Source organism: Sinocyclocheilus grahami, unplaced genomic scaffold (genome assembly GCF_001515645.1).
Source record: "Sinocyclocheilus grahami isolate Dianchi unplaced genomic scaffold, SAMN03320097.WGS_v1.1 scaffold1952.1, whole genome shotgun sequence".
In the NCBI taxonomy this organism is placed as follows: Eukaryota; Metazoa; Chordata; class Actinopteri; order Cypriniformes; family Cyprinidae; genus Sinocyclocheilus; species Sinocyclocheilus grahami.
Genome location: NW_015507131.1, coordinates 53,408 through 68,098, shown reverse-complemented (window position 1 = coordinate 68,098; position 14,691 = coordinate 53,408). Strand labels below are relative to the sequence as shown.

At 34.6% G+C, this 14,691-nt stretch overlaps 1 protein-coding gene across 1 annotated transcript in view; it reads left to right on the top strand.

The window, feature by feature from the left end:
* LOC107573468 (protein FAM222A-like) overlaps nt 1-14,691 on the top strand; it is a 34,259-nt gene that overhangs the window by 9,541 nt on the left and 10,027 nt on the right. Inside the window, exon 2 of the mRNA XM_016259902.1 lies at nt 8,566-8,701. Coding sequence (XP_016115388.1) covers nt 8,608-8,701 — 94 coding nt within the window. The 5' untranslated portion in view covers nt 8,566-8,607. The remainder of the gene's footprint in view (nt 1-8,565; nt 8,702-14,691) is intronic.

The window sequence follows — 14,691 nt, the reverse complement described above, 5'->3', positions numbered from 1 at the left end:
TGAATAAATACTGAGGTGAATAAATACTGGGGTGAATGAATACTGAGCTGAATGCAGAGGTGAATGAATGCAGAGGTGAATGAATGCCGAGGTGAATGAATGCCGAGGTGAAAGAATGCCGAGATGAAAGAATGCCGAGGTGAATAAATACTGAGGTGAATGGATGCTGAGGTGGATGCTGAGGTGAATGGATGCCGAGGTGAATGAATACCGAATAAATACTGAGGTGAATGAATACCGAGGTGACTGCAGAGGTGAATGGATGCTGAGGTGACTGCTGAGGTGAATGAATACTGAGGTGACTGCTGAGGTGAATGGATGCTGAGGTGAATGAATACTGAGGTGGATGAATACCGAGGTGACTGCTGAGGTGAATAAATACTGAGGTGAATAAATACTGAGGTGAATAAATACTGAGGTGAATAAATACTGAGGTGAATTAATACCGAGGTGGATGCCGAGGTGAATGAATGCCGAGGTGAATGAATTGTGCTCACACAAATACACACACAAAAAAATGTAGAGGCTTTACAGATTCGAAAGATGTATTACATTTATCTGTATGACCAAAAATTACGGAGCGCACCGGCGCCTCCATCTGTCCTGCAGTGAGCTACTGTTCAGCTTCCACACAGACGCTTGAACAGCGCACATTTCTCTAGGTTAACATTAGATTGAGCGGCCATGTAAAGCTGCTAATAGGCTACTTACATATTTCAGATGATAAGCCATATTTGAGGTCGATGAATGAACGGTGCACGCTTACATTAGTGATGAAGTCTAGACTAGTGCGCGTGCGCATTTATAGTGCATTCTTTCACTGCATGATTCGGTCTATTAAAATACATTTAGAATAATCACAAATTCAAGACATGGGGGCAGAAAAAATATATATTTATACCACTTCATATAGTTAATCGTTTTCTTTCTCCAAAAAATACCATGATTACAAATGTGATGTCTATTGAACTGTTGTAAAAAAAATCAATAAGAAGTAAATTAAGAGACTAGACACTATATTTCCTGTTTTTGCTCTATTTCGACAACAAAAATAATTCCAAACACAGCCACAATGCTCTGAGCAACATGACGGTGTTTCGTTCCTGAATGAATCAAGCGTTTAAATGATTCGGTTCAATCACAATGAATCACTTATTAACCGTGACTTGCTGCCACCTACTGGCGGTTTTAATTACTTATTCAGTGTTTTATGATTAATATATCGTAACATTATTTATGCACGTGTAACTGCAGGTTAAATGCATTCATGTCCTGCATTAAACAGTGTGTAAACACATCTAAACACCTCTTCAGATGCAGCTTCTGAGTTTCCTCTGTGCTCAAAGATTAATTTTGTTGATACTGAGTTAATTTGCTCTGTAACAGCCAAAATGTCTTATTATTCTAATTCACTGATGAATTTTAAGAATTTGACTCAGAAGATGATGCACACTTTTAGAAAAAATGGCTTTATAAAGGTAAAAATGCTCATAAAATGGAAACTTATTGGAAAAGATTAATTTCCATCAGTGTGAACTGATCAGCACACAGAATATGAAGAATATTAAACACTTTAGGAGTCAGCTGTCCAACGGCAATCCTTAATATATCAGCACAATAACACACTCAGCAAAATATCTTCTGATTATCGTTATCGATAAAATCCCAGAAAATATTGAGATATTGTCAATATCGCACACCCCTAATCCTAATAAATCACATTACTAACTAGAGTTATCATTGTGTAGTCAGTAATAGCAGTACTATTGTCCTTTTGCATTATTGACACACTATTTTCCTAAAGCTGCTTTGACACGATCTGTATTGTTAAAAGCGCTATATAAATAGAGGTGGCTTGACTAGTTCTGAGAGTTGATGTATAACTGTGGTGTGTTTGCTGCAGTCGCTGTATAATCTGTCAGAGCTCCACAGGAACATTTACTTGTGATTGTGATCATAAAGAGCAGCTCGGAGCTCTTTTGTAAATGCTGGAATGTCAATGAGCGCATGTTTCCTATCAGAGGCTTTTGTGAGCTGTGCTTGAACGGTTTCAGAGGTTATTTAGCAGCTCGCCTCAAAAGAAACATCTTTGTCTTCTCTCCTGCGCTCTGATACCAATTATGCTAAGCGTTAGGAAATTTAAACGGGACCGTCTCTTATCGGCTAATCCTGGAGTAATAGATTCCATTAAAAATGCATGAGGAGCTTTAGGGATGAATCGGGCGATGTAGCGTGTCAAAGTCTCTCTCTCTCCCAGAGTTATCTGCTCATTATTCTGATAGGATCCCGTCTCCGTTCAGCGCCGCCGGGGCTTTGAAACGGGCTAAACACGGCTTTGATGTGCTCCTGATCTCCAGCTTCGGTCACTCAACCTACAGGAGACGATTGGGAAAAATCCAGCTTCCAAATTCACTTTCCAGTCTTAACCTGAGAGCCAGAGGCCAGTTGTTCAAAAGTAATCTGATCGGATTTTTGCCATCGGATTGAATCAAATCTTGAAAATGGGTTGTTCATAGGGTTGCAAAGGGGTGGAAAATTTCCGGTGAGTTTCCAAAAATCCCTGGAATATTCCAAAAAATCCTGGAAATTTCCCAACATTTCTGGAATGTTTATGAAATTTGCTGGAAGTTTTCCACCGTTTTGCAACCCTAGTTGTTCAAAAGAAAAAAGCATTCTGAATTCGGATTAGATCCCAAAATCCAATCTTAGTTTTGATCTGCATTAAATCTTCAGTTTGTGTTGTTCAAAACGTTTTAGTAAAATTGGGAAAACAACGGGATTATTCTGATCCCAGTAGAAGGGTGGATTTCAGGAACAAAAATGTAATAAAACTTAAAAACTGGTCCAAAAAATACATTTTAACATGTAATATATCCCCAAACAGCTGTCAATATCAAACAAAAATATTATGTTTCATTTAAAGTCGTTTTTTTAAATCACTGATTGTAAACTGCATTGGACCAGTCAGAAGTAGTTATTTGTGTAAATGCAATGCAAAACATTGGCATTTTTCTCCATCAGCATGTCCCTTTAGGGGCTCTGTAGAGCTCTAGTAATCCAGATTTGGAAATCTGAAAAAGTGTGTATCTGAATCAGGGTGATCCAATCCAGTTTTGCTTTGATAAACCAGCACAAAAGAAAAATCCTGGATAGCACAACATGAGATTTCCAAATCCAGATCATTCTGATCCAGATTACACTTTTTGCACAACTGGCCCCAGACCTATAAATCGTCAATAGAGTTGATTTGAGATGGATACGACCCTCCGATATGACAATACCAGTCCAGATGATTACTTGATGTGTGATATTTGGCTGTTTTATAATCAAAATCAAGTCTGTTTTGATTTTATTCCACAGTCCAGTGAAATGGCGTGTAGTTTGAGTTTTCTAGTGATGTGGAGTCAGTCTGAACACAATCAGCTGATGGTCATGTTTGTTGATTGATTAACAAGTTTTACCCACTTTTGTTTGCTGCAAAACGTACCGACTGCTTTCTCAATGGAGAAACTGAAGCGTTTATCTAGATGCTTTGTGTACAATTGTTGAAATTTTTTAAATAATACTTTTATTCATCAAGGGTGCGTTAAATTGATCAAAAGTGTCAGTAAAGACATTTATAATGTATAACAAAACAAATAAATAATGTATATTGATAAACCAGCACAAAAGAAAAATCCTGGATAGCACAACATGAGATTTCCAAATCCAGATCATTCTGATCCAGATTACACTTTTTGCACAACTGGCCCCAGACCTATAAATCGTCAATAGAGTTGATTTGAGATGGATACGACCCTCCGATATGACAATACCAGTCCAGATGATTACTTGATGTGTGATATTTGGCTGTTTTATAATCAAAATCAAGTCTGTTTTGATTTTATTCCACAGTCCAGTGAAATGGCGTGTAGTTTGAGTTTTCTAGTGATGTGGAGTCAGTCTGAACACAATCAGCTGATGGTCATGTTTGTTGATTGATTAACAAGTTTTACCCACTTTTGTTTGCTGCAAAACGTACCGACTGCTTTCTCAATGGAGAAACTGAAGCGTTTATCTAGATGCTTTGTGTACAATTGTTGAAATTTTTTATTCATCAAGGGTGCGTTAAATTGATCAAAAGTGTCAGTAAAGACATTTATAATGTATAACAAAACAAATAAATAATGTATAGCAGAAGATTTCTATTTCAAATAAATGCTGTTCTTTTGAACTTTCTATTCATCTGTGAATCCTGAAAAATAAAATGCATCACAGTTTCCACAGAAATATTGTGCAGCACGACTGTTTTCAACATTGAAAATAATCAGAAATGTTTCTCGAGCAGCAGATCAGCATATTATACTGATTTCTGAAGATCACGTGACACTGAAGACTGGAGTAATGATGCTGGAAATACAGCTGCGCATCACAGGAATATTGTGAAATATTACTACAATTAAAAAAAAAAGTGTATTGGCTACAGTTAGACCGCAAATGCTAAGACTCTTCTCTGCTCTTCAAACATACAAAAGCTTAGCCCTTATAGACAGTGTTTCTTGAGTAAAGGAAAACACTGCTCTTAATCAGACATCAGTTCTTTATTTACCCTTGCATTGTGAAGAAGTAGACGTCTGTCTTCAAACTGTGTGTCACAGTGGTTGGGAAACACTGGCTTAGAGGATCAGATGAGATGTAAAGGGTCCCGTCTGTCATGTGACCTTATCTCCTCAAACACCCAGCGCTCCTCGCATCTATATTGATGACGGTGCGTACAATTAAGACGCCCTCAGGCCTGAGATGAGTTCAGATACCAGAATAGATGCACAGCTGCAAAGTGGCAAGGATTTACCGTTCTTACCATTCTGAGTTTGACGCTCAAAGATGACGAGATCAACAGAGAGACGCTTCAGTGCAATTAGCAACCACTGCTGATTATTTACTAACCCCTCATCCCTTATGTCTTCTGTGTTTCTGTTCGGGGTTTGGACCATTTAAAAATATGAATGTCTCTCCTGCTCACCAGAGCTGCGTTTATTGGATCAAAAATACAGTCAAAATAGTGAAATATTTTTATGATGTGAAATATGTTCTCTATGTGAATATATGTTAAACTGTAATGTATTTCTATGATGCGCAGCTGTATTTCCAGCATCATTCCTCCAGTCTTCAGTGTCACATGATCTTCAGAAATCAGTATAATATGCTGATCTGCTGCTCGAGAAACATTTCTGATTATTATCAATGTTGAAAACAGTCGTGCTGCACATGATTTTTGTGGAAACTGATGCATTTTATTTTTCAGGATTCACAGATGAATAGAAAGTTCAAAAGAACAGCATTTATTAGAAACCGAAATCCTTTGTAACATTTTAAATGTCTTTAATGTCACTTTTGAATGAAAGAAATTTAATTAATTTTCAGATCAAATACAGAAACTCAGACGGCTTCATTGCAAACCACCAAAATAAAAGTTTGGTTTAACTTGAAGAAATTATGACTAAAAATATTACTATTTAAAGTAAACATTGTACTATTGATATTAAAACACTGTTGTGCAGTACTTTATTAGACAAAAATAAAATAAAATACAAAAATCTGGATGCTCTGTTGTAGTTTTATTTGTTTTACATTTTAAAAGATTAAAGATTTCTAAAAATATTGATAAAGTTTTATGATCTCAATTGATTAGACGTGATTTGATTATTAAAATTATTAATTAGTATTATTAGATTTTATAGAATTAATTATGACGTTTGCACCTTTTTCTGAATCTTTTGAAGTCACATAGCGGAACAGACAAAATCTCAATTGATTAGACGTGATTTGATTATTAAAATTATTAATTAGTATTATTAGATTTTATAGAATTATGACGTTTGCACCTTTTTCTGAATCTTTTGAAGTCACATAGCGGAACAGACAAGAATATAATTCAATGCAAACCTCTTTTTGCATGTGTGTTTTTGCAGTCCTAGAGGTTCAGAAGCACGTGAGGGTGAATAAATGATGAGTGTATTTCATCTTTAACCCTGTTCTGCTCCAGCGGCGTCTCGATCCGCACTCCAGACTGAAAGCCCCTCATAAGTCGTCTCCTCAGTCTGTTATATTCAGAGTTTGGCTTTACTCTCGGAGTGTCTTTAATGCGTTTGTAGCCTTGAGCTGCTCGCCGTAATGGAAGCTGCTTTTATGCTCATCTCTGCTGATAAAACTACACCGGCTTTTCCCAGGAGATCCTGTTTTTCCCTCATCTCTCAAACTCACATCTTCTTTTGATAAATGTGCTATAATGGAGGCCTTGTTGTGAAATCGCTGTCGGGTCGCTGCATTTCTGAAGACAAGCTTCTGTGAGGTAACTGGATTCATACAGATACTTCTGAACACTTTCTCCGGTTAGCAACTCACTTAGTTTGCTGCCCTCTGGACCCACGGCAGAAAACAGAGCAATAAACAGACAGGAGATAAATCACAGATGACTGCAAAACACCGCAAACAAATGGAGACGAACAACCTGCACTCATGAGCTCTGGAGGATTTCCATCATCTTAAGCTCACAAACAGGCTTTTATGTGACAGATTTCAGATATTTCAGCTGTTTTCCCGTCTTCTGATTGGTCAGTCCAGTGCTCCATTGATTATAACATTCATTAAATAGTGATGTACCCTTTAATGTTGTTATTATGTAACAAAAGCAGTAACATACTCTAGGCCTTGTTGCTTTGACAACATTCACAATGTAGCACAGTCTTGTGACTGCTGGGTCATTCGTGTCTCCAATTTTTAATGGAGAAAGGCTAACATAAATAGTGATGAAAGCCAAAATTTAGATGTATGTTTACTGAGTAATCCACTATTTTGTAGAGGAGGGTCAAAATGGCAATTTTCACCTGAGATTCGGAGCCAAATTACAGGAGGGTAAAAATGAGTTCAGAAAGATGGCAGCATCACAATGTTATTTTCACACAGAGATTGGTAGCTCTGTTAGTCAAATCTGTTGACTTTAGCAATCTGTGTTGCATTATGTGCCAATGGTGACCATTCAAAAATGGGGAAAAACACTTTTTCAAGTGTTCCCCCAAAGTTTGCATGCCTGTAACTTCAGAAGTATTAAAGATATCTTAATATTCTTTCAGATTTTGGTTGTTAACAAACTTTTCATTTGGTATCACCATTTTTAAGGTCCTGTTTGGTTGATTTCCAGGGATATTGGGATCTAAATATGGCTCCAAGAGTAAAATTGTTAAATTGTAGCCATTTTCAGTGGTCAAAAACCAAATGTGGGTCACTTTGCATTCATCTGATTTTTATTGTATTTAAAGAGGAATGTTTGAATAACAAATCATGTTGAAACATGCACATGGCTCCATGTGCAGTTTCATTCATTGTTCATTTCCAGCGATATTGGGATCTAAATATGGCTCCAAGAGTAAAATTGTTAAATTGTAGCCATTTTCAGTGGTCAAAAACCAAATGTGGGTCACTTTGTATACAGCTAGGGGTGTAACGTTACACACATTAGTTTCAGAAATTTTCTCACGACAGATCGCTGTATAGAAGCCTCAGTTCTAACGGCTGCGCGATTACTCTTTAATACTAGTTTTAATGTGAAATAAACATGAATGAACATCTCACCCCTCGTGTAATCGCTCAATCAGTGTTTCAACCGTCATTAAAACAGCTTGTAAACAAAATGTCATGTAGCATTTCACCTCAGGCAAGTCATCAGTGTCCACAGCTCGTTATTTGCTAGAGAAACTAAGTCTAGTGAAGAGCATTTTCTTGCTAAATATATTAGACTGTATTTCATTAGATTTACTTTATTTGTTAGTGATGTCTTTATTTAATGTAGGCTATATGGTTAAATAAATATTTTATGAAACAACAACAACAAATAGAAAATATATAATTTAGAAGCTAATTTAAAAACAATTTACATGTTTGCATTTTTTAATTTGAGTGTTGATTATTATTATAGTTAAAAATAAATAGTAATTGAATTTAAGCTTGGGCTCTGTTGTTAATTGTAACTTTATAGTAATGTAAAAGGGCTCCCTAGAGTTTAGAACAAAATCTGAGGTAGATTTTTAAACCTAAGAAAATGTAAATTATAATTGAATTTTTTTTTAAAGAATGAGCAATTTGTTCAGTAAACCATTATTTAATTTCTTCTTTTTTTTATAAACAATTTGTTTAGTTTTTTTTCTCCTGTTGTACGGAAACCATATCGAACCGTGACATCAAAAATTAGGTGTGTACCGAACCGTCATGTTTGTGTACCGTTAAACCCCTGTATACAACTGATACGTATTACATTTAAAGAAGCTGAGATGTCTTTACTGTCACTTTTGATCACTTTTTTTAATTCTGCGTTTGTGAACGAGTCGGACAGGTGATGTGTGTGTGTGTGTGTGTGTGTGTTTATTCTGAGAGCAGCAGAGATCGGCGGTGAGATCGAGGAGCCGCTGAGAGATTGATTAATGCTGTCCTGTGCAGCTTGTGTCTGCCGTTGCGTCCGGTTCAGAAAGGCCTCCGCCTGTGATTCAGCCTCTGATGGACTCCTCTGAACGGGTTTGTTTCTTGTTGCAGATCCCTGAAGGCTTCAGCGACCCGTAGAGCTCAAACTGCACCATGCTGGCGTGTCTGCAGAGACCGAACCAACCGGCCCAACACCAACACCTCACGTGTGCCGTGAAGATCCTGGACGCGCCGCTCAATCACAGGAGTAAGTCTGGCACGGCTGGTTAGATGTAGCTTTTTGAGATGGTTAAGTTTTGGATAAATGGATACATTTATTAAATTTTTTTTTATTAGCTTATTTTGCATTTATTTTTATTTACTTATTATTTCTGTGGTCTATTTATTTACTTACACACTTATTTAAATTTTTATTTATTTATTTTTCATTTTAATTATACATTTATTTATTCATGTATTAATTTATTTAAAAACAAGCCCTGTCTTTTTATTACCTTTAAAAATTTTTTTTACTATTTTTATTTTAATGTTAATTTCTAATATTTTTTTATATATTTTATATATATATATATATATATTACTTGTGCTCATACGTTTACATACCCCTTGCAGAATGTGCAAAATGTTAATAATTGAAACAAAATAAGAGGGATCATGAAAATGGCATGTTATTGTTTATTTAGTACTGTCCTGAATAAGCTATTTCACATAACAGATGTTTACATGTACTCCACAAGACAAAATAATAACTGAATTTATAAAAATGACCCCATTCAAAAGTTTACACACCCTTGAATCTTAATACTGTGTGTTGTTTCCTGAATGATCCACGACTGTTTTTATATTTGGTGATAGTTGTTCTTGAGTCCCTTGTTGGTCCTGAGCAGTTCAGCTGCCTGCTTTTCTTCAGAAAAACAAGTGACTGTATGATTTTGAGATCCATATTTTCACACTGAGGACAACTGAGGGACTCATGCATAACTATTACAAAAAGTGAAAACATGTACTGATGCTCCAGAAGGCAACACAATGCATTAAAAGCCGGGCGTGTAAACTTTTGAACAGGTTGATGTTTAAATTCTTTTCATTTTGTTTAACGATCATATTTTTTCATTTAGTACTGGACTTCAGAAGCTACATAAATACTTACATGTTTCCCAGACGACAAAATAAGTAAAATTTAAGTAAAAGCATAAAAATAGGCCACACAATGCATTCATAAAAAAAATTATGAATTATTTTAAAATAAGCCTTTTTTCAACACAATGATTATTATTATTATGTTCGTCTGAGAGTTTCAGATGTGGCATAGTTTTGTGGTGAGAAAGGGAAAAGAGCAAATGCGGCAGAGCAAGAGATGGGAAAAGTAAGATAAAGAAAGATAAAAGGAAATAAACTTGAAAGAAAACCAAATGCATTAAAGGGCAGAAAGCGAGTGAGATTAAAGCGCTTCATTGGAGGTGGAAGAAAGAACAGCCTGGTAAATTGAATTTTCAGGATAACCTTTGATTTTCTTGGCTTAACCTCATTGAGCGGCTCATAGATCTCCATCCAGCAGATGGATTTTCATCCGTAAGGAGAGGTGTATGTGTTTTCATTTGGCTCATCTTAAACTCTCTGTCCTACTTCCATGCGGCTGTTTGCTGGAGAAGAGCTGCTGGAAACTCGTCTGTCAGCGTTCAGATGCCAGATAAGACGTTCACCTTGAGAGGCACGCTTCCTATCATCTGCAGGAGCTCCAGTAGTTAACAGAAAGTAGTTAATAAAGGAGTTTATGAAAGATGAAATTATATTGATAAAATCTTTATAATCTAAATTCAGTGCAGTTTCACGTTTTCCACTTTTCCATTCGGCCCTTAGACTCAAAAGGCTAAAATGTCAAAATGTTAACGGAATATTCTTGGGTAATGGATAATGACATGTAGATGTAGATTACTGTGCATTTGTTTATTTATGGATTTATTTTTGCATTTATTTATTTATGCATTAATGCATTTATTTATACATTGATGCATTTATGCATTCAAGCCTTTATTTATGCATTTATATAGGCATTACATTTTTTAAATTTGTTATTTATTTATGCATTAATGCATTTATTTATACATTGATGCATTTATGTATTTGAGCCTTTATGCATTTATATAGGCATTACATTTTTTTCATTTGTGTTATTTATTTATTTGTATTTATTATTTAATGCATTTATTCAAAGCTCTAATTTGAGCATTTAAAGTATCTACGCTTTCATATGAGGATTTATGCATTTATTTTTCAAGAATTATTTATACACTTATTTAGACATTTAACCATTTATTGTATGCTTTACACATTTATATTTAAGTCTCAGTCCTCATTAATGAGCTGAGGGTTTATTAGACTCATCTGTCTTAATTTAATTTTGTTCTATTTATTCCTTCATAAATGTGCTTTTGTTTTGTTGAACTGCTGAACAGTGTTTAATGTGGAAAAACACTACTGAGCGACTGTTTGAGGCGATGATGTCCTGAGATCTGTGGAAACGACATGAATACACATGTGAAGCTAGATTTGTTTGATATTATGATGGGTTTTTGTGGAATTGTGGAGTTTGTAAGCCGCTCTTCTAGTACAGTAAAGACCTCATTGTCTGTTGTATGAAATATTAAGCTGCAGCGAGAGCAGTGCTTGTCTGCTAAACGCCGGAACAGAAAGGGCCACATGTAGCCCGTGGCGCCGCTGGAGGGGAACATTTGCTCTCACTTCGGGCCCGTGACCCTCATCATCATCATCATCTGCCTCTCGTTTGATCTCTGGAGGTTTAAAACAGTTGAATCTGTTCTGTTGGAAATGCATGCATGCAATGGAGGCCAAAATGATTCGAACACTAATATTCTCAGCAGCTGAAAATGGTTTTAAGTCCGTTATTTCTATCTTTTGCTGTAGTGTGTCAGCAGGAAATATCAGTTTACATTTCCAAACATTCATTTAGCCATTAATTGTAACTAGATAAAAAAAAAGTTAGTCAAGACAAACTTTAGGTTGGCTTGAGAAAGCCTAGCCTGAAAGTTTAAAGCAGTTGTAAAACCCTGAAGTTTTAAAATTTAGATAAGATTAGATGTTGATTACATGTTTCTAGCATGTTGGCTTGTTACTAGCATTTTGCTCGCATGATTAACAAGTAACTAGCATGTTGTTAACATTTTTATAGCATGATTAGCATGTTACTAGCATGTTGCATGTTTGTACACGTAACAATAAATATAACATAACTATAACGATAACTATAAATATTAACATAACTATTAATATAAAATTACTATACTGATAATTATAACTACAACCATAACTATGAGTATAAAATAACTATACCGATAACTATGAATACAACTATAACTATACAGATAACTATAAATACAAGCATAACTAATAATATAAAATAACTATACCGATAACTATAACTACAACCATAACTATGAGTATAAAATAACTATACTGATAACTATGAATACAATTATAACTATACAGATAACTATAAATACAAGCATAACTAATAATATAAAATAACTATACTGATAACTATAAATATAACTATAAAATTACTATAATGATTACTATGAATACAACCATAACTATACTGATAACTATAAAATCAACCACAGCTATAAATATAACCATAACTATACCGATAACTATAAATTCAACCATAACTATAATTAAAACCATAATGATAACTGTACTGATAATAAATCGGTAACTATAACAAAAATAATATAAAATAACTATACTGATAACTATGAATACAATTATAACTATACAGATAACTATAAATACAAGCATAACTAATAATATAAAATAACTATACCGATAACTATAACTACAACCATAACTATGAGTATAAAATAACTATACTGATAACTATGAATACAACTATAACTATACAGATAACTATAAATACAAGCATAACTAATAATATAAAATAACTATACCGATAACTATAAATACTAACATAACTATTAATATAAAATAACTATACTGATAACTATAAATATAACTATAAAATTACTATAATGATTACTATGAATACAACCATAACTATACCGATAACTATAAATTCAACCATAACTATAATTAAAACCATAATGATAACTGTACTGATAATAAATCGGTAACTATAACAAAAACGATAACTATATTTGTATCAACAGAAATAAATTATAACCTTTTAATTATTCATAGCCGTTTTTAATCTTCACACAACTGTGACTCCCATCATCTCGCCCATCAGACCTGTAGGGTCACTCAGACTGAAGTGGAGCTGTGAAGAGCTGCTGATGTTCATCACTCAAACCCACACGGCCCACGAACAAGCTCCAGGATGAGTTTGAGTGTTTGACATCCGTCGTGTACTGTAGATTCAGCACTGGTCAGTGCATTTGGAGGCTGCTGCTCAGGCGTGGCTGCTTCGTGAACTGTTGTTTTGGATGGAGAGCAGTGTTGTTCTAGTGTTTAGCTTGATCACTAGATATGTAACGATATCAAAATCTCACAATATGATAATATCGCGATATGAAGTCCACAATATGATATTTATTGCGATATTTAAATAAAGACAAAAGAAGAATTGGAAAAAAATGAAACTTTTATACATTTTAAAGTTAAATTATTCTATCTAATGCACTTTCAGAGTTAAAATAAAAAAATTAAGAGCTGCAACCCATGTTCTTAACTAAGAAAACAAGTTAGAAAAAAGTCAGTGCATTGACTTGTAGCTGAACTTTAAAGGGGACTCAACCCTTTTTTTATTTGTGATATACTGTCTCAGTCTAAATTACACTCACACTGCTGTTTTAGGAAGCTAAACTAATTAGAACATAATAATAATAGCAGCAGTGACAGTAGAAGCCATATATTGTAAAGCAACTGCACCGTAAAATAAATGAAAATGAATATTTCATAGGTATATTATTTGTGCTTTACACTACAGCAGGGAAATACTTCTATCCTAATTTCTACACTTGAAAGAGATATTTTGATATTTTGAATCTGGACTGCATTTAAACCGCTAGCTGTCAGAAATTCATATATTGCACTTTAAGCTTTTATTTTGACGGAAACTCCAGCTTCAGTGAAAACAGGCTCACAAAAACACGTCTCACTACAAATCTAGTGAAGCGCTGTGATCATCTGCCGTGTAAATAAAGCCTAACTGGTGTCTGTTGCGTTCCCAAACACGAGCTAAACTCACAGCACGTGAAATAAAGGAGTGGACGGCATTCATTCAGTGTGAACGAGCCGATCTGAGACGCAGAAAACACCGGATCACGAGCTGATCGTCTGAACGAAGTGAGCGCTTTCAGGGCTCTACGCTTACTTTTACTTAAAAAATTTAGTAGCACGTTCAAAATTTTAGGAGCACCTTCTAATCAATAATCCAAAATTTTATCAAAAAGTAGCCTTCCCATTACGAGGTGATATTTGACTCCTCTAACTTTACTAAAAGTATGTCATCTTTTGTCAAATTCTTAAAAAATATATGTTTTATAAGCTTTTTAAAAATTGTAATTAAAACGACAGAATAAGAGTAGAATAAGAAATATAAGTTACCAATCAAATTAAATCAGTATTAACAAAATTAATTTGTAGAGGTGGCACAGAAGAACACAAAAGTGGCCTGGTGTACTTTCTGACATTTAATGAGGCTCAGAAGTGGAATGAGTGCAATTAAATCCATAAATTCATGATGATATTAATGTTTTAAATATAACATTTTGAATATAGAAATATTAAATGATTTAAATAACTAAAAAGATACTTTAAAAATGAAACTAAAACTGCCAGCAGGTGGCGGCAAGTCACTGATTTTTATCACTGAATCATTCATTCAATTGATTCATTCGAACGGCTGATTCATTCAGGAATGAATCAAGTGGCTGTCTTTATGAATGGGTGATCATGAATCACTGACTCACTAGATTTATTTTAAAAAAACGTTCATTCATAAACGAAACACCGCTGTGTTTGAATGGAGATGCGCTGTGTCTTTGTTTTAAACTATTTTCAACGACGAAATGGAGCAAAATCAGTCAATAGTGTTATAGTCAGACAATGCAAGTCACTTAATATTAACTTCTTGTTTATTGAATAGTATTGTATTAAATCAGTATCACATTTACAAACTCCCTTAAAAATCATTCAAAGCTGTCACTCATCATCTTAGTTCATCGCGAGCTCACATTTATAATCAACGAAGCTCTC